The sequence below is a fragment of the Halichoeres trimaculatus genome, unplaced genomic scaffold (genome assembly GCF_033239565.1).
Source record: "Halichoeres trimaculatus isolate MK-OKI-2021-1 unplaced genomic scaffold, fHalTri1.1 fHalTri1_scaffold_4, whole genome shotgun sequence".
Classification (NCBI taxonomy): Eukaryota; Metazoa; Chordata; class Actinopteri; order Labriformes; family Labridae; genus Halichoeres; species Halichoeres trimaculatus.
Window position 1 is genome coordinate 27041031 of NW_027437182.1, and position 21844 is coordinate 27062874.

General features: G+C 41.2%; 1 protein-coding gene across 1 annotated transcript in view; it reads left to right on the top strand.

Annotated features, from left to right (window-relative positions):
- Positions 1-342: 342 nt before the first annotated feature.
- The window catches only part of rxrgb (retinoid X receptor, gamma b), a 29845-nt gene continuing 8343 nt past the window's right edge, over positions 343-21844 (top strand). The window contains exons 1-2 of the mRNA XM_074668815.1: positions 343-496; positions 19201-19436. Of these exons, the coding sequence (XP_074524916.1) occupies positions 466-496; positions 19201-19436 (267 nt within the window). The 5' untranslated portion in view covers positions 343-465. The remainder of the gene's footprint in view (positions 497-19200; positions 19437-21844) is intronic.

Consider the following 21844-nt stretch of genomic DNA (forward strand, 5'->3'; position numbering starts at 1 on the left):
TGTTTGTGTAAGACCATAAATCACTATAAATGTTGGAATGGAAAAAGATGCAACACATCTATAATGACATAAATTGTAAGCCACTTGCCATTAAAACCATCCTCAGCACCGATTAATGTTTACCCTGGCTTACATGTTGTAGCTGTAGCTCTGCTATTTGTGAGAATATGGAGAAAACTGTTTATAAACGTATGTCGCATGCAAAGACACCATTTTCTCGGAAAGTAACATGTTGCCGTGGAAATGTTGCAACACGGTGTCATTGCAGGAGATCTGTTTCGTCACGTTCGTGTTGGAGCTTGATATCGACCACTGTTGTCATTGGGAGAAGCCCTGTTTTGCCGCCCCCCCTCGCTGGGCCCCCGTGTAGAGCCGCCTTGCAGAGTTGAGTCGGGCTGGGAGAGGAATGCGCTGGGATGCGGAGCAGCACCGACTGTAGGAAATCGACGCAACAACTCGTACAGTATGGACAGTAATGATCCGTATTTACACCTGAGTAAGTACATCTGGAAGATTAATTCAACACGCAGTCTGTCCGCTGTGTTTCTCGCAGGGTTAGTGCGTTTTGTTTTGACTTAGGGGAGAGTGCGTTTGTTTCATGGCGTCTCCTCTTCAGTCTGTGAGCTGTGCGTGAAACAGCCACGGGCTCTAACAACCGACTCCTAGTTGTGGATCCGGTTCTTATGTGGCTCTGTTTAGTAATAATTTTGCAGCCGTGCCAGATTAAACGAAAGCTGTGGCCAATGCAAAAGTCAGGTGATCGTGGTTGTGCCGGTCAGGCAAGGTCAGAGGTTGGCACTTTAATTGCGCTTATGTAATTTATGGCGCTTGTCGCGCGTCTCTTGCTAAACTGTTTGAGACAGAAACGCAATTTATTGGTCTGGGATGACCGTGAGGTTCAGACAGAAATGCACGGAGCTGCCTTGCAGTATGGAGGATTTCTTCTGATAAACAAACTTGCGCTGTGTGAAGGAAGGAGTGTGTAAGTCGCGCCTCGGTCAGCGCCGTGCTTGAACTCAGCTGAATGACAGCTTGATGTGATTTTGTTAGTAAAGATGAACTCTGCACTGACTCGGCGACTTTGCCCTTGAACCAGCTGATAGCCTCTGTGTATTATCAGGATTGTTGTGACAGCATAAAGCCAGTACAGAGGGAGACATGTGTGACAAGTTTGCAACATGTGGGACACATACTATAACATATGCTGCTTAAAAGAATGCCAAATAAGTACCAGGCCTGTGTTGTTGTACATTTAACCGTTTCCAATTGGACTCCAACTAGATAGTGAGGCTTTTAAAGCTTGACTGAGTCACACTCTATATGCATCATTTATCATGTGATGTTTTTTTCTCCCCTGGAAGATACACTCATTGTCAAACCACTGTGCTAGAAACGCTGTGCTTCAAACCCACTGTCTTACTGCTTGAAGAATAGTAATGTGGCTCTATAAGACGCTGATAGAAAAAAAAACACTCCTTGAAGACTAAATTGTGCAGTCTCTTTATGTTGTCACAGATATTTTGACACCATTCGGAAAGTCAGGAAATTGTTTCTGTAATTACTGTTGCTCCCAGGGGAATGCGAGAGACATCTGAATGTGAGAGCATGTTGAGGGAAGCCCACAGTGTACAGGAGTTAACAGCAGCCCCTTGGGCCACACAGTCCTTCATGTCTGTCTTTAAAGATTTAGCTGAACCAGAATGTAGTGGCATCGTAAGATCTGTCCACATCAGGGCAACATCCTGTGCATTACTGTGGTGTGATTTGTCATTAATGATCTAAAATTATCCAGTTAAAGCACTTTGAATTTTCTTTACATTTCAAGTGTAAACATATGCAGAGTGTTTGAAAGCTGCTCTTCTCACAGAACTTGCTCCCTCTTGGTTTAAGTGCAGTTATGCTGCCCTTTACCTCACGAGTTAAAACCATTTTAAAAGCTAGATTTTCATAAATTAAGTGTATATAAAAATGTCAAAACAGCACAATAACAGCAGCTATCTAGAATCAGTTTAACCTTCTCTGAGGACGGTTCTTATCTTTTACAGCACTTACGTGATAAGTTAGAAGTAAAGCCACAGAGCTTTTTCTGAGTGAAAGCCACAAACTCCACAAGAACATCACAAGGAAGAACTGTTCTTGTTTTTGTCCCAGTGTTGGCCCACAGCTATGATTTGTGGTGTATTTTTGCATCAACAGCCCAAGCTACAAAACATGAAGGAAAATAAGGCCATAAACACAACTCATTTCTTGGATGGAGTCAATAACTCTAAAAGATGTCTGTTGAATGTGTGTGGACAGCTTTCTTAATACTTTCAGCCTTTTTTCCACAGACATGTTATGTTTCAGCAGGTTTGATGCAGCCACACTGCAGGCCTTTAAGTAGAATCAGCATTTTTCTTCCTCAGCATTTTTTATTTTCCGTCAGTGGAAGTGATTCTAGACGCGCTGACGAGCACTTACTGCCTACTTATGACAGTGAGAGCGTCTCATGCTCAGCGTTCAGGGAAGTCACTGCAAAAAGAAGAACGGGATGAGAGAGTGAAGGGAGCAAGATAAAGGGAAGTAAGTAGGAGGGGTTGGGGGCGGGGGTCAGAGAAAGAGAGGTCACTCTAGTTGATGTGAACTCTCATCACTTGCCAGGGGTCAATGATTCACCTCCCAGTTCACACACAGTCAGAGAGGAACACACATACTCTCATACTCGTGCTTCAACATCACAGCTGAATATACACCAACTTCCTATGTGCGAAAAAATGTGACTGTGATATCATGTGACTGAAAGAATGTGGGTCTTGCTATAAGACTGTGTTTAACCTGCTCTCTAATGGCTGCTCCGTGCACACAAAGCGTTCCCCACCCACTCACTCCTGCAGAGTAAGATAACCCAAACAGGTAGAGGGTGTGGTTCTCTGCAGGTATTTGCTCAAGAATTCTATAGCTTAAGACCTGCGATGCTGACACTTGAATTAGCACACAGAACACACAGTGGGTTTATTCCAGGCCACGATTGATTGACTGTGTTGTATTTATGCGTCAGTGGAAGAAAGAGCCTGCTTGTCTTGGCTGTGTTTGAGTGGGTGCTAATTGTGAGAACAGGACGAAGGAAAAGAAGGGGCATACGAAGGCCATTCTCTGGGCTAATTGCCAGTAATTAGTCATTAGTGAAGAAGGTCAAAGCCTTGATTTAATTCCAGCTTTAATCAAGCAGAAAACCTTGAGAGGCCCACAGGCTGCAGCAATGTTAACTTATGGGACGTAAATAGCTGTTTTCTTTGCTAATTATGCAGCAGCAGCATACATGTTAAGGACAGATGTTCACTTACCTCAATTTTCATACACTGAACATTATGTACGATACATCTCTCTGATGTCGAGCATCCAGCCGTTTTGGTGTTTACTTTGGATTAATTCATCCATTTTAAGGCACAACAGCTAAATATATAAACATGACATCAAATGATGAATAAATTACCATCCTCTCTCAGTGGGTTATATCAGTGCTGAGTTCTTCAGAGTCAGGAAGAAGAAATATTTTAGGCTGCCCATAAAAAAATAATGGTGTCTTCAGTGATGACAGAAGAACTTAGAATGTTTAATTCATTGCTGTGCTGTAAAACGCTTCTTTAAAGGAAAAAAGCCTGGGTCTCACATCTGTTTGAAAGCTACTTTTGGGAACTGAGATGATGTGTCATGAACTGAAGAGTCCTTTCTCACCCTGTCAGGAGTCTCATTTACATAACCATCCATTCACTATCCATTATTACTTGATTCCTTGATAATCACGTTAAAAACCTGGTTCTGCTTGGTCAAAATCCTTCAACAGTGGTTACCAGTTCTGAATAGCAAAAGCAACGATGTGATCTGATCACACACGTCTAAGGGGCCATTTACACAACAACGGTTTTAGAGGGGAACGCAAACGTTTTGTTGCGATTCAGTCTCGCTTTTACATGGAAACAGCGTTTCAGCTGACCTAGAACGCAAATTTTTGGAAACAGCCTCCAGAGTGAGATTTTTCTGAAACACTGCCGACACTGTTGCTGTGTAAACAGTAAGTCTTTCAACAAAATGCATTTAGTATACCCCAATACACCAGATGATCGGCTCAGCTCTACTTCGGTGGGTATCTACCCGAAGCTGCTTCTGGACAAGACAGTTATAGCACCACCTTTATGCGGTGTTTCCGTGTAAACTCAGATTTTTTTTCACTGCGTTTTCGCTGCATTTTATTGCTTTTAGAAGAAACGTCCTGTAAATGGGTCCTTAGATATCAAATCAAGAAGTTGTAGCACATAGTCTACTGTTTTTTCATATCATCTCCAGTTGGCAATTTCCAATAGGATTTGCAGAAAACATGGTAGAAGTTTTTATTATTACATTTAATTCATTGGGAAAGCACACAACTTGAGATAAAGGGTTGGAGGTTGACCAGTAAACAGCAAAGAAAAAACAAAGACAGGAACAAACCATTACATGGTATGACCTTTGGCAGCTTTACCTGGCTGGATGAAAGAGAGGAAAATGCTAACATAAGAGCTGTGAGGAAGACGACCTGGCATAGAGCTGCTGTTATTTTAAGCATCTGTTAACATCAATTACTGAGTATAAAAACTTCAAGCATTATGTGATTTATATTGGTAAAGTAGGATAAGGTTTAAATGTGAGATTATCCATCAGAAAATCTTTGTTGTTAATCTGACCTGTAAAACTGCTGGTAAGGACACCATTACCATGGAAGGGCCAACAACCATTGAAACTTAGGGGCTGTGTTTCACACTGGCTAGATAAATCATCTTTATATCAATAAAATTATGTATAATAATGATACTAAGGGACAACTTGTTGGTATATTAGGAAAATACTTACCCAGCTGGTGGTCATGTGGAACAGATTCCCAACAGGGTGGACGAGACCTCAATGTGATTTTGCTCAGTACCTGGGTAACAGCTTAAAAGTGGCACAAAAATCAGGGCTCCAAGATCATTATAAATACATTTGAAAATGATTTATTTAATCAGTTCAAATCAGCCCCTCACACTTCGTGGTCAGTAAAGTCTGTGTATGCTTGCAAAATGCATGCATGAAATGCTCATAGTTTAACTGAGCCTACAAATGTTGGAACTAATTATGGTGAGGCTTCTTTAAACTCCTTCATGTATATTTGTGCAGTTCACATCATCACATCATCATCATTTATTTTATGAGTCTTTATAATACATTTTTTTGTCGAATAAGAAAAATTATACCTTTAAAAGATCAATCCATATCTTCAATAGATACAGAGTGAAATAAAAAAATTTGTTGCAGTGTATAAAGAGCAGAGAATGTCACATTTGTCCAGGACCCTAATAAGTTATTTTCTTATTTTCCGCAATGAAGCCCCACCAGAGATTTTATTGTTCCAAATGATAATTACTTTCGGCTATTGTATGTTTGAAATGGTCAGTAATCGAATGCACTAAATCTGGACTACTGGTTAGTTGAGCTCTTACACTATTAACAGGATGAATTCAGACTATAAAAGGAGAGTTAATGACTTCTAGGAAGTTGACTTTGTGTGTTATTTGTCCAGCAGGAGTGAAAAGTAAGCGTCACAGGTTAACAACCAGCACACCACATCTCATTAAACATCTCCATTGAGTGACATGAAGAACATGTGGAAACCTTGCTTGGCTATTTTGAGAGCTCTGAGTGCCATTCTAGTCCTGTCTCACACCCACACATGCGAGCGTGTACACATAACTGTAGCACCCAAGCACTCACTGCTGTGTGGAAAAAAACAAACAAAACCTTTTTGCTGTTTTCTCTTTTTTGTCCACTTTTTCATTCTGTACACCACCTCCAATGCAATACTGAATAACAGTGATGACAAAGCTGTTGTGAGATTATTAGAAGTTGAGGTTTAGCATTTAAGAGCACACTCTAAAATTAGGGACCCCAATTATTGTCTTCCCATTCCCTCGCAGTGATACATCTATGAATGCTAATTATGGCTCCCAGGGTTAATTTGATGTATTTTATGTGGGCCGTGACACACTATTGTAACACTGTTCATTCAGAAAGGACTGCATTATTTTAGCTGCTCCCTGAGGGGTTTGTTTGGCCCATAAGAAAGACAGGCGTCTTGTGTCTTTCTCCGTCTTCCCCTTCGTCTTGTGTCTTGGGCTCCTGAATCTCTTGCCAGGTTACTGTCACTGAGTGGCTCTGGTTACTTGGGGCCATCCTTCAGGCACTGTATGGACATTTGACCCAGCTTCATGCAGGTGCACCACAAAAGAAAGTTATGTTGAGTCTTGTAAGCTAAACAGAAGCATGCACAGGGTTGAGAATTGTTAAGTCGTTAGTTCGTTAGTTGTGTCAGTGCAGTTGTCCTTTTATTAACTTTAGGGATAGAAGCAGGTTAACATTTGATAGTCTGGCAGAATACATTAAAAAGCAGCTGCAGATAATAATCTAATTCTGATCTAAATAAAAACCATGGCACCTTTTCTTTTGCTCTAAAGACTTCTACTTTTTGCAGGCTGGTTATATTGCTGCTGGTTTCACCAATGCTTTTATTCAATGGGCTATGAAGGCTATATTGTATCTATCTCAGCATGGGTTTTGCAGTTTATTGAACTTCCACTTGGTGTTTGTCACGTATTGTCCCTCATTGCCTTTAAGGTATATTTTTAGCCTGGTTTGCATCTGGGTTTTCACTTTGCGGCATGTTTGCTTGACCATCCTAAAGCACTGATAGAGACAATCACTGACTTCCTGGAAGGCTTTAACTCCTGTTAGACACACAAACATACTAACAATGTGCACAGAGGCCACAAAGGTATGTTTAAGCGTGCATACTGGCACAGATATTTCTTGACATTAAAGGAATTCAAAGTTGTCTGTAGGGAAGTAGATTTCTGAGGCCACTGCCTCACTTCTTGTCACTTTCACTCTCAACATCATTCACTATCTTTAAGACTGTCATATTAGATGGATTACTGCAACCAACTCAGCAAAACATGAGACAATCTGTTTAGAATTCAGATATAAAACCGCTCTGGGCTACAGGAACACAAGCGCCATACTCTCCAGCCTTGGCCCCTTTTAAGAGGAGTAATCGGAAACTCCTGGTTGTACCATGTCTTAAGTGTGACCCTCTTCACCATGACCACCCCTTCCCCATGCCACACACGCTGTTCTGCCATTACAACAGGTGTCACTGTACAGATAGTTTTACCCACTCTGAGTGACAGAGAGAGAGAAACACACGTGATGAGTGGGCGGCTGGGCGGCTGATTTGTGCAGCAGTCGGGCAGCAAACAGTTCCTGTCGGATTGATCTCTCGGGAAGGATAATCTGGGTAATCCTATAACCAGTGCCAGGGGAACTCCGCCTCTTTTGCTCTTCACTAACACCAAACCCTACCCCTTCGAACTCCACCCCTTTTCCACGTCCACCCTTCTGTTCCCTGATCCGTCCTGAAAAGAGGTTGATCAGAACGTCTGCATCATTTTTGAGTCTGTCAGCGAGCCAACGCTCAGTCTGAGTCCCAGTCCTGAGTGACTGGCGTACTGCCAGCTCCACACTCTTACAGTAGGCATGTGGCACCCCGTGGCATCGCCTGCAAATGGAGGCAGTCCTGGGAGGGAGATAGGTTATGGCCATTGTGAGTAGCTGGGTCTGGTCTTTCCTTTCTGTGTGTTTACGTGTGTGTTTGTATGCTTTCTGTAGGACATAGAGGAAGCAAAAGTGACTGTATGTGGTTAGAGATGTTGCCTGCCTTCACTGCTGTTGCTATGTTTTTCCATAGAGGTGAGGAGCACACACTAAAAACTAGAGCAGCACAGATGCATTTAGGTAATGCCATTAATCCCTGTGCATTTTAAACAAGTTACGTCCCATACAGCAGAAATCTGCAATTTACAATCAAAGTGATCCATGGATTTTCTTTTTGGCTGCAGTGATAATTTGAGGTTCTTCCAAGCAGATCACCCTTACTGTGAGAGATGTCTTACTTTGATTGGAGGACTTTAATTTCCCCTGGGATTGTAACTTTAAATCCAGGTTTCATGATCTTATCGGCCCCCAACGGCTAAGTTCCTTCCCTTAAAATCAGCCGATCGTTTTAACCAATTGTGACAGGTAAAAGGCTTTAGAAGTACTGTTGCACTCACAGCGGAAGCGAGTGAGTGTGGTCAGCAGGGATGCTATTCAATCCAGAAGTGCACTTCTTGCTCCCACTGCCCCTTCCTTCACTATCTCTTTATCTCTCAACACTTGTCTCTTCTTATTAGCTTTCTCTATCCTGCTTTCTCTCCCTCTGTTTGTATCTGCTGTCCGTCACCTCGCTTCCTTCCATCAGTGCTCCCTCTGATGAGCTTTTCCGCCTTTTCCGCTTTCCTGTGTTTGAAGAGGTGTGGGAAGTGTTGATGTTTCTCTCACATCCACATTGTAGTTGACCTATTAACTGGCTCACTGTGTGTGTGTGTGTGTGTGTGTGTGTGTGTGTGTGTGTGTGTGTGTGTGTGTGCGCGTGCGTGCGCGTGTGTGTGTGTGGCATATGTTGGTAGTAGAGGGCTGATTCTTTTCTCCAGTGTCCTGGGGAAAAGCATGTGACTCCCCTGTTTACAACTGTACTTCCTCCCCTTAAAAACCATAAAGATATTCATTCATTCTCCAGCTATGGTTTGGAATAAGGTCTGAGGGTTGTTACCAAACTTGAACAAGTTGTCTTATCTCTGATTTTGACCTCTTAATCTAGAATCTTCTATGCTAGTCCATCTGTGTTTCATACATTATGCCGTGAGGATACTAGTTTATAAAAGTGTTTAAGCTTTTACACATTTTGTTACAGCCAACTTTTTCAGTCAGTGTAAGAATTAACATGCAGTGACTTGATCTGGTGCTGAAATAGGTTATCTGTCAGAAAATGAACACAGAAGAAAAATGATTTTTTTCCCACTTTTTGAGGGGTGATTGTTGTCCTATTTTAAGCTTACATGTGTATTATGAGCAGTTACAGACGCAAAGCTAACAGTCTCTAAAAAGACAGTTTTAGCCATGTTGGCTATTTGATTCCCGTTAGCCCTTGACAACGTGAATGTCTCCACAACTGTGTTATGAATTGCTTTGACTTAGTGTTAAGATATGAATCATTGTTGCAAATGGACAGCTACATTTCTTTTTTTTCAGTATTTAATAATATAAGATGGCAAACTTGGAAACACATTTCAAAGTGAACATAACCACACTGTTGTGAGATGCTAGCCATTAGCACTTAGCTAAAGTAGACCTACAGAGCTACTATCATTCCTGGACAGACTTTACAACCAACACAACTGAAATTCTACTCAGTGTATGAAAATCTTATAAAAGAAAGTGTGAATAATTCATTTTGAATCATTACTGTTTAAAAAAGTGTTTTGTGACATAAGTTCATCAATTTCAATGTTTGGGATGCCCTTAATCTTTGCTAATTTGCTGTGTATTTGTTGAAGAAAGGAGGCTAAATTAGTAAAAGAGGCTATCAGTCCAAATTTTTTTTCAAAAATTAAGATTGGAAAGATGAAGACTGTTCTCAGATCTTTTCAGACACTTGATTTAGACCCAGACTAAACTCCAGTAAGCTGTATCTCTTAAGCTGGCTGTGTTGTCGGGCAGTCCTTCTAGGATCTGGTCATAGGTCCAGAGGTCAGGTCATTGTGGTTACACTAACAGGGTCTCAGCATGGGATGGATATGTTAGCACAAGTGTGTGTGTGTGTGTGTGTGTGTGTGTGTGTGTGTGTGTGTGTGTGTGTGTGTGTGTGTGTGTGTGTGTGTGTGTGTGTGTGTGTGTGTGTGTAACTGTAAGACAAAATTTCTTGGAGCTGTCTTTTACTGACTTCACCAGACAGAGAAACAGCTACTGATGCTTCGATTTGAGTGGGGCCGTTTGGTTGGCCTGTTTGTTTGTTTTCTAGGACTGCTTGGTCAGCGTACTTGTACAAGCTGACTCGCGTTATCTCCCGTTGTTCAGGTTCCAAACTCATTTCATCACTCGCAAAACAAATTTTATCTCATGGCTGTCTCAGCCCTGGCCCCCTCATCGATTCTCCCTCTGTGTAAAATGCATCTGACGAGCGAGACAGCAGGGTTTGTGGATGCAAGTTTAAGCTTAAACTTCAGCAGCATAGTTTAATGATGCATACTCTATGTATGTTAACTTGCTAACTTGGCTGATATTTGTTTAGTGCCCCTAACTGAGGGGAAGAAACATAAAGAAAAGTAAGGGTTAAGTTTTCGTGGAAATTGAGCCCAAGTTAGCTGTGGAGTTCACTGCAGGGCAGAATTTAGGGTCAGAGAAGTTCACATACTCTAGTGCTAATGTTTTCACAGCCGTATGCTTTTTTGTTCATTATGGTTAAACAAGAGAGTGATTCTTAGTAACTGTAGCATCAGTTTTTTTTATAAATAGTTCAACTTTTATTCTGGGATTTGCTTATTTTGGTTGTTCTACCCTAAATAAACAGTCAGAAAATGCAACAGAGAATGTTTTTCTCCAACCAATAAAAATCACAGTGAATTCCTAAATCACAGCTGTAGGAAAATACAGGCTTTTCTCAATTGATGATCTAATATACCCAGCCAGCCTGAGTGATTGTGTGTGTGTGTGTGTGTGTGTGTGTGTGTGTGTGTGTGTGTGTGTGTGTGTGTGTGTGTGTGTGTGTGTGTGTGTGTTAGGGGAAGCCTTTTTCAGAGCTGGACAGAACCCTCCCCCGTCGACTCGTCATTCCTTCCATCAACCATCCCTCCATCCATCCATCCCTCTTTCCTCTCCTCCCCTCCTCTTTGACTCCGTCCCACACTCCGTCCCCTCATCCTCCACCTCCCACCTTCTTGACAGCTGGCCTGCTGAGCTGCAGATACTTACCCGGGGATAAGAGGATTTACTGACACAATTGATCAGACATCAACCTCATTTAGCAATGAAATGAATGCTTAACGGGTTGTGATTTTGAGCTACAGTGCATGAAGTCTCTGACATTTTCTCTTCTTGTTTTAGTGTTAAAGATGGAAGGTGTGTGTACTCCTGATGAGCTTCTGCTTTACACAATGCTTTGTAGCTGTTGTGCATGAGCTGGATTGGTGGCAAGGCGATTTTTTAATTACATGTCCACTGTATTTAATGAGCTCCGCAGGCTGTCCGTCTGATTACTTTAGGAGGCGATCTGTTCTCTGTCATATGGTCATAGCACTGTCAGCCACACATGTGAGCATGAGAGCATGTGCTCATACTATACAGACACACACACTGGAGACAGATAAAGGAGGTATTAAACAGATCGATGCACATGCTGAAGTCCTGTCTTCATGGCAGCTAATCTGATTGATATTGAGGCTTGTGTTGTTCCTCGGCAGTCGATTTGTCGCTCCCAATCCCCAGCACATATCCCTCACTGGCCACCGTACTCTCCCAGTTCTACACTGCTCTCCAGACAAGAGATATTATTAGTTAGTGGGCCATGAGCTTATTGAATTACCACACAGAGGAGTGCTCCATCCAGCCACTAACCAGTAATTAACAGTGAGGGATTTACAGGGTTTGTGGTCCGTGATGTTTCTTTGAACCTGTTGGATCAGATTCATGCTTGTGTGGCTGTGTTTGTGTCTTTGGCAATCCTCTGTCTCAAAGCGTGGATAAAAAATTGGTTTGGCCTATTCAAATGTTATTCCTATGCAGACAGCCGCTGTTTGATGGTTTGATAATTAAACTATAGTGTTTACAGTGGAGCTGATCCTGATTGGTAGCTTACATTGTGACATAATAATAAACATTTTGTATCATTTTAATACTACAAAACAACTAATTTATCTGTATCTTTATTCTTCTCATATTAATTCCAGTATTACCATAATTGCTTGCTTTTTCTTAACATCTGTCCTAATACTTCAAGTATCTTATTAAAGGGGGGTTTAAATGATAAAAAATATATTGTGTATGAAGAAAATAGATCATTTTCACTTCATTTTGGAGGTTTTATTCGTTTTGAAGATAAAACAGTGGATAGTGCTGGAAAAGGGAAGTATTGGATGGCATGTGGCACAGAGCTGCTGGTTGCACTTGGCTGCCTGTCTCAAGTTGTTTTTAAACATACGGTAGCATACAGTATATGACTGAACCACTTTGCCAAACAGGAAAGTGGTGATAAGGTTAGTGATTTATTCCCAGGGTGTAATGCCGCATAAGATGGAGAACATACAAGACAACTTTAAGAATTTAACAAATCTCAAATTTGATTTTGTTTCCATCAGGGGGAGCTTTGCCCCAATTGGGAGAAAACAGTCATAATGACACCCCACTCGTGTAAACTATCCTGTTATTGTGGCCATTAAATCTTAGTGAGTTGTTGCTGTGCTGAAGCAGTTATCAAGAGCCACAAGATATACAGCTCCTACTGCAAACATCAAGACTTGATGTAAATGTAGTTTATATGACCGTTGTATTTGACTGTGATCGGTGTATCAGTGTGCTCCTGCAGATAGGAACTCTTTTGAACTTGGTTCAAGAGTTTGGCAACAGGCGACCTTTGATTTGCAGCGCCAGTGGTCAAAGGTGCCCTTCACTGCTGTGTCTGTTTGTTTGCTTTCAGATAGATGCCTGTGTTTTTGCAGCACTGTACAGATTTCAACAAAGACAGACAGACAGGAAGAAGTGCTGGAACATAATCTTTGTGTAAGCTGCATGTACACTGGTATGAGTTTTCCTAGCCTGTCTTTGAACCACCCCCCAGTTTATCTTTCTCTGTAGTTGCGTTGTTACAAGTCTGAACATTCCTGCAGCTTCTTTGGGTTGAGGTGATTTACACATAATGGAGATAGAACAGCCGGTTGAGGTGGGTCATGCGAGGATAGGCCCCTTTAGCCGCTCTGGGCCGATTTATGCTTCCTCTGCTGAACATGTTGGCCTTCTTACACACACAAACACACACTCCCTTCATGAAGCATGTTCAACTCGCAGCCATTCCCTGTAAGGCATCCCACCAGCTGACTGCACATGTGCTCTTGTTCCCCTCTGTGTACTGAAGCCGCTATGACTCTCAGGTGAGGACAAAGTACAGTCTTCTTCGGACTTGTCTGAAACATGTCAAGCATGTTGAGGACAGTTTGAAGTCTTGTTGACAGAACATACATATCACTACCAGAACTAAGAAGCTTTTAAGTACAAAAATAATGACTATCTACATTGATCTATTTGTTGTTTTTAAACAAGTCTGTTAGGAAAATTTCTGATGAGTTCACTGAGGTCAACAGAGCTGCTGTTGATTTTGGACTGCTGTTGCACTGAGAGTCCAATTTCCAAACAACCCTGGCTTCATAAATCTATAAACCAAGAAGCAGTAAACTCAAATATTAAAAACTTTGGAGCCAGAGATAGTTGATAAATAAAAATACTCTTGTTTAAGTCTTAGGGCTCTAATTTCATGGTGCAGCACAGGGGGCGCAAGCCTGGTGCAACCTGCGCAGTGTTAATTTCATGCGGCGCACCGCCGTGCGCTGCCAATTTGACAATTTGGTAGACCGTCTGCGCAGAGATGGGTGTGGCTGCGCACCAGGGGGAGTTGACGGCGCACCAGGTGGAGGTGTCGGCAGATTCATGTTGGCGCAGTGACAATTTCGTGCAAAAAAACATGCGTTGAAAGCTCGCCAGCTCCAACCTGGTCTATTGTCGGCGCAAAGTGGAGCGCACCCCACGCAGCTGTAATTTGGTGACAGGCACACATGTGCGCACATGTCAACAAAGCCTCAGAGGCAGGTTTCCAGAGTGTCAGGCACTTTTAAATGCAGTAAACAATCACAGCAATCACTATTTAATGAAACCGCCTGAACCAGCATATACATTTATATCTATATTAACTGTCCCGTCACATCTGATGTCAGATTAAAGTCATTTGTCATAATGGAAAGTTAACCTGATGGCAGCTGGAAGTTTGATGCACACCTTACAATTAAACAATAAACAGCCTTAACATCGGATACTGAGTATATATCTGGCTTCTCTCATTTCATTTAGTTCAAAGAAAAGAGGGAGAGAAAAGACGGAGAAAACGTGATCTAAAAAGATGGAGTACAAACACTGCAGACTGTTGATTGGTCGGAAGAATCGTCACTTACCCCTTGACAGCGGCTGCATTTCTCCTGGCGGCACACAGTCTTCTCTGAAACAAAGCTTGATTGCACTTTGTATCAAAGAGCTACATGCCAATCACAGCGAGGATGAAATGCTGCATGTTTTTCATTGTTGCTCTTTGTTTACTGTGTCACATTTTTCTTCTGTGTTGGATTTATCAGCGGGGTAAACTGTGCCGCGCTGCTACAACGTCACGCTTTTTTTTAACAGCTGCAGCGTAACTGTACCAAACGGTGCCAAACCGTATTGAACCGAACCAGACTGCTTGGTGGAAACACGGCTTAAGAGAGTGTCACCTTGGTTTGCCTAGTGTAGCTAACATAACACCATCAGCCAGGTTAACTTCAACATGCCTGTGCTGGTACATCAATCACATTGAGTTGTTATTTGTCAGTACTATCTGACACAGTCTTCATAGCACTCAATCCCCATTTTCCAGATCAAAGTGCTGCCAAACTGCTCTGTTCTTCAAGATTCTATCATCTGTGCTTGTTTACATCCAAGTAGAGCATTGTTGCGTAACAGCCACTAACTGGAGCTACAGTGTACATATATATAAGGCCTCTGGTTTGTTTCAACAACTCATTTTGGGGCCTGTTGGCGAGGATGGTGCCATTTAACTACTAAGTCAACTAAATGCATCCATCATTATCAATTTATGCGTCTCAAAACCCAGCAGCAATGACTGCAAACAGTGTCCCTCACTTCCAGTTGTCTTGCTAGTTGGTTGGTCCTGATTGCAGTCATGTGACACGTTGTAGTCCATCCTCTTTGTCTGTATTACACAGTTTTATTCAATAGCTAGTTCCAAGCAAGTCATTTTATTGTACAAGTGGTGATCTATGAGTGCTAATGTAGAGTACAACATTACAGAAACCTATCACAGTTAATAACCCCCTCTCAGCCAGGTGATCTAAATGTAGTTAATAACATAGAGAACAATCTTTGACTAAACTGATCAACCTTGTACCTCTGAAGCATATGATACACTCTCATTTTACCAGCTGAAGACATTCAGATGGATGTGCGAAACGCAAAGTGTCTTGAGGTTATGCTACTGCACTGAGTTTCAGCTCAACAGTGGTTTTGTTCAGAACTAGCCTTGTACAACTATGGTACAATATTAAGTGCTGATCATTCTTATAAATGATATTGAATAATTGATAAGACAGCAGAAGTTTTTGCATTCACCATTTGTTCCCCCTAATATGTCTTTACGTTCCATTTCTTCCCTTACAACAACCTTTATCTTGTTTATCTTGGTTATCTTTTACGTCTAGCCTGGGCAGTCTGACTACTTGCTAGTTGTAATGTCTTTGAGTGCATGTTGTCAGACTGCTGGCCTGAGGAGTGACAAGTGCCCTGCTATTATATCTCCTACTCAGCACTTCAAGAATAGAATAGATCTTTACGAGCCCCAAAGGGAATTTGTCATGCACATAAAGAGAAGGGTCAGTGCACAAACTCAGACACAGTACATGCCGTACAGTGCTCCTCCGTTACATAAGCTCATTATTTAGATGAATCGGCATGATGAAAAAAGTTTGGGATGCACTCTCTACAGAGATTAAAAAATCAAGTTTATCCTGCAATAAAAGGGTGGTACACAAGTCAAAGAACTCAGGTTCTTCCAGATAATGTTTCACTGCAGAAAATCCTGAGTATTCAGTCAGCTCCATGGGACGGAGAGGGAAGCCCTTATACACATTTGCCTACAGATCACTCGTGGAGGGCTGGAGAAAGTAGGCGAGTGAGAAAGTGGGTGGAGGCTATAGTCTCAGTGCTAAACAGGAAGTTGCACAACATCTGTTCCTTGGCATTGAGAAAGGGAGTAAATGGCCAGCTGTGTGATTTAGAGCGTCTTCATGCAAAAAGCCCTGCATCCAGGCAGACAGTGTGTCACTCTCTGTTTCCCAATTCCTTTAGATGTGAAAGCTTGAGTTACTCAAAGTTTCCATTTCCTTTTAATGGAGGCTATTCTTGTCTTATCCTGTAGTGACAAAAAACAACCAACAAAAAATGGGTGACAAAAGGTTAAATATGAGGGAGTGATTTCAAAACTGTTGCAAAGGAGCTGACGATAGTTTCTTTGAAATAGCCGAGAATAGGGGTCACTTAAGCACACTGTACTGGCATAAACTGTCAACAGAGCTTTTTGTGAACATGTGAAACATTTCTCAAAACATCAAAAGAAATTCAGGGTGATCATATAGTCTCTTTTCATACTGAAAAATATATTAAAAGGCAATGCATGAGATATTCTCAATCAGATTTGTTCTATGTACTTGGTAACTATCAAAGTTTTTAATGAAATTGCATTAGTGTATTTCAGATATCCTGTTGATGAAGGAGGTACTGTCAAATAAACATCTAAAAATGGCTTCACCTCAAGAAAAGGCACAATGTGTGCCGTGGTTTATTAAAACAAACAATTATACCAAGACCAAGTAACAATAATATGAGACATCACTGATCTAAATCTAAGATCACAGATGTCATTGGCACCATTGATGAAGCTATGCTGCGGCGAATATGTCAAGAAATTGAGTATCGTCTTGATATGCTTCATGCAACTAACTGTGCCCCTATACAGATGTATTAAATTAGTTTAAAAAATGTACACATCCACCCCTCATACTGTACTAATTTCTACAAATTTGTTTGCTTTTTTATTTGTGAAATATTTTACAGACACCCTGTACATTGGCATATACGTGTCTCTGACACAATACTTGTACATGCTGAAGGTTTATTTGTTCTTGTCTGAAGGTGTTAGCATTTAGAGTTTCAAATCAAAATCAAAATTCAAGTGCTGATCTTTATCTCTAAGGAATGAGTTACAAATAGCATTTGCTGCATCAGAGAGACAAAAGGAGAAGTGTGATTAAATTTAGAAGAAGACCTTTATTCAATCCATGGACTAGTTCAAAATGTAAAATGTGACACTACGTTTTAACTAGATGTCACAAATTTTTCCAGATATTTCCATCACATAACTACATCACGAGGAGGAGTACTTGCCTGTAGTGTAAACAAACTATGGTATAGGACCTTTGATTACAGGTCCTTGTGTAAAACAAACCTATGAGCATGAGTTACCAAACAGGTTTAAAAAACAAGTCACATGGGTAATTGTGACAAACTTGTCCTCATTCTAACTTCAATGCAAGCTGGAAAATTGTTGTTCAGATTTAATCTTAAGACTGATAAATATAGAGACATCATGCTGCAATTAAACTGAAGTTAAATCATCAGAACAGCCTGGAGCCAGACACTGAAGCAAATCAATGAAATCTTGGCATGAAAAATGAACTTTTATCTTGTAACTTCTTCAAAAATTGTGATGGCTTACCAGTGAGATAAATCAAGCACATAATTCCACTTTGGCTGAGTGTGGGAAACTGTTGGGTTAAAGAAATGTTTTTTTTGTGTGTTTTACTTTTTTTTTAAAGGATGTGGTACCGTCTTTCAGAAATAAAGCTCAGTGTTAATCAGGATCTTGGACAATGTGTTTGGGTGTATTTTTCAGAAAAAGAAGGGGTTGTGATTCCTGTGATGAAGCTCTTTGAACAAAGCAAAAAAAGAAAAAAAAAATGGTGCAACAAAGAAGAGTCCTGAAAGGGGATCTTCAAGCACCCTGATTAGCTTTGAAGTGGGAACAGAATCAAACCTTTAACAAAACCTAAACACAGGTGGTGCTGTTCAGTGAAAGTCATTGTGTCATACCGCTGCCCACTTCAGCACACAAGCACAAAAATGTGACATTTGACAAGGAGCAGTGGCATTGGGCCCAGATTCACACTGAGTGTGTCCCTAAGTTTGTTTTTTACAGGAAAGGGCTGATGCCCTAATGTGCAAGCCAAAAACTTTGAATTACTCAAAGTTTTTAGATTAGCAAGGATATTTATGATTATTTAATGTCTTATCTTTGACACTCTTTATCAGTAACACTTAAAAAAATGTCACATACTGTTTGTGTTTTCGACGTCTTGTTAGCCCCGAGAGATGCAGTTTCATTCATCAGGCTGTGTCAGAACAGGCTGGGACAGCCTGTGACATTTGAATGTTGCCATTATGTCACAGTACATGTTGGTCCCTATGCGTAAGTACTGTATGTGCAGGCAGGTATTTGTTATATTTGCTCACGATGAATGAATGTCCTCACAGCTACAGCACATGCATGAAATTACACACCACGCCCAGTTACCCGAATGACTGACAGCTTTTCTAAGTAGGTCATCTATGTAAATGCCAGCCTGTCGGTTCACATCAATGGATGCAAAGCAAAGTCAGCACCCTGTGACCAAAGTTAGGAGGGCTTCACTCTGTGGAGCCTTTTTTATACTTCGCCCACAGCATACACACATATCATCACACATATATTGTTTAATCAGTTTATTTTTCTTAACAAGAAAGTTTGATCATGTACTTAATGTTTTACCTCAAACGTATTTTTACTGTCACGTTAAGAAAGCTTTGGCTTGTGTTTTTTTTATTTTTATTTTTTATCACATTCGCAGACACTGAAATGTATGTACCCTAATAGAAAAGTGGGTGTTTGGTCAGGTTTATTCCTTGACATAAGTGCCCTCCACTTTGGCCACCCAAGTCAAATAAGTCAGGACAGGCCCCTGGTCCACATGCACCAAATAGTTGATAGACAGATGCAGGGACTGGTTTCTGACCAATTTTAAGATTTGGTGAAGGACCAACTAAAGTGGCAGACTAAGACATGACTTAGGCTAGAAATAGATTGTCAGTGTTGTGTATACAGCTCGCAGTGGTTCATGTATGCTTGGTTAACATATTGCACTGAGTTTCCCATTTGAAAGTTGATTCATGAGGTCACACTTCTTTGAGTAAAGTTGTAGTTGTAGTATTCCAGCTGAAATAACCCTCCGTCTCACACACGAAACACACAGACAAGTGAGAAGAATGGGATCTGTTCGAATTAATGCAAATGACTGTGGAGGTGAACCCTGTCAACCGAGTCTCAATGTTTTAGTGTTATCTTGTACCTCTTTTAAAACATCTTCCTTTTTCCTCCAGACTCTTCAGGGCCAATGAGTACAGCCCACACACACAACCCTCACATGGGTGGCATGGTGGGCCACCCATCCGTCATCAGCACCTCAAGGCCCTTACCGTCCCCCATGTCCACCTTGGGCTCACCAATGAATGGCCTGGCCTCACCCTACCCCGTCATTACATCCTCACTGGGCTCACCAGCTGTATCTCTGCCATCTACTCCCAACATGAACTTTGGACCACTTAACAGTCCACAGGTAAGAGAACATGTGGGTGTTTTAGCTTTCATTAGAAAGCCATGGACATTGACTTACATGGGAGAAGAAACTTTAGGTCAATTTATAAAATTTGATGTTAATTGCATCCTGTTTGTGAATACAGTTTGGATATCAGCTCATGGTTTGTTTAACAAAACGTCAAAAATTCAATGTAGCTTTGAAACTTACAACATATTTATGACACTTACATAGACGTTAACTCAATGCCAGTTACATCAGATGGTTCTGCAACAGCTTCCAGGTCAACTGGCAACAGGGGCAGCGATTTGCAGCCAAAGGATAAGGGCAGTAATAACTGCTGATTCAAACTGGAAATCCTCAGTCAGCCAACCTGATACATTTCCATTAGCCCTCACTGCTCTTTGCTAACTACACTGGCCTGGTCCTTGGGAGGATGCTCATCCTATGGTTAAAGAGTTTTTCATGCTTGAACAAACTCATATTGTATTAACATTTGCAATATCCAAGGAGATTTTTGGAAAAAACAGAAAAGTGTGTTCGAAGTAGTTTTGAGTTACTTTGTTTACCAGCCCCCAACACTCATCTCTTTGGTGTTGTTTGACTCTCTTGCACTCTTAACTTTCTCCACAGAAGTTCTTATTCTTTCAAACTACTACACTTGGCAAGGTCTGTCTGTGCTAAACTATCATGTTATTGGCTCGATCATGTGCCTCTAATTCCTGGAATCTGGTCTGGCAGACAGGAGGCTGGAGGTTGGCCATATCCAAAGTGTTTGGCAGGCATACCTTGGCTTCCCTCTCTCTCCTACCCTCCTACTGACCTTTAAACTTCTCGCCCTAAAGGTCATCCCTGAATTCTGTGTCACTGCTGTCATGCGAGGGGTCTTAAGACGCAGTGCGACTATTAGCCCCCTTAATGGATTACTGAAGAAGAGGAGAGGGAGGAAAAAAGAGCAGCACTTCACTTTCTCTGTCTTTTTTTGTTCCTGAACATTTCCCCCTGTTTTTACCACACTTTCTCTTTTCCTGTCACTTTCTCTGCCAGAATTAGGGCCCATTTAAAGTTCTTTTTGGCTTTTTGCCTCATAGTACACTGTTGTTACAATTAAAGGTGACAAAAACTGGCAAAAATACACAAAAACATTTCTGAAAGGAAGTGATGGAGGGAGTAATTAAGTAAATAAGCAGAAGAGAAGGAGCAGTTTGACACTTTATAGTCTCTTTTAACAACGGTTAGTGGAAATAAATGGATTCTGAAATCATTCTCTGTTTTATAAAAAGATATCTCTGAGGTTTCATGTAATACGCTCACTTCTCTCCAAGTTCAGCTTGAAATTTTAAGAGACAGTAACATTTCACATCATGTTAGTTTCCATTGTCACATCCTTTCCATCATTTAATACATATTGAATCTGTATCATCCATCTTTTGGAGGGAACCTTTGCCCCTGCCTCCAGTAAAAATGCCAGCCAAGTTGTTCTGCCAGAAAACACCCTTCACTTCCTCTGTAAGACTGCAAGTGGAGTGGCTTTAAGGTTAAATTAATAATAAAAGAAACACCCACAAGATTGCTCTTTTTACTGTCAGTCACAAAGCTCTATAGAAGAGATGCTGCAGCTGCATCTTTAAGTGCTCTCTGTACTATCATGTGATTGGCCACGCAGACAGAAACATACGTATGTACACACACATAAAGTGCTTCAGAGCTGGGATCCAGGCCAGTGCTGCAGGGCACAGCAGACAGTTCTATACATTAGTTCAATAGCAGTATGGATCTGTGCCTTCAGGCTCGGTCAGGGTTGATACAATTGTATGTTTGGTGAAACTGTCTTTTCACTGCTCGCCAACAGCTAGTGACCAAGCCACCATCCACTCATTGTGTCATGTTACAACTTCTACTATTATCATGGGTGAAGTAGGGGTCATGTACAGTGCCAGACTCACAGCAGCATGAGTGTATTCAGTGCTTCAGTAAGAGCATCATATGTAGGATGTATGTGTTGTCAGAAGAAGCCACTGCTGCAATTATCTATGCTGTCATCCTCTTTTTTTTTTTTTTAAACCAGGCCCAATGGTCTCTTCCTGTTAATGCTCTCTGACAGTATATTTACATATAAAATGGAAAACATAAACCCACCTCTAAAAATAAAGTGATTTCACTACTTAACTGCTGCATAAAGTTACATTCATAGCTGTAATAGCAGCAAAATGCAACACCTGGAATGTAGATTTAATGAATATTCATTTTATGCAGTTTTACGGTCAAATCCAAACCAAATACCCAAATACAACAAACTCTACATGCTGTCTTTGTGCATTAGGGTCTGATACCAGCAGTCAGTGTATTCCTTTGTCATTAAATTGAGAGAAGAAGGAAAATAATGTAATATATTCCTGAAGCCCAGGCTGATTTATCCAAACTACCAG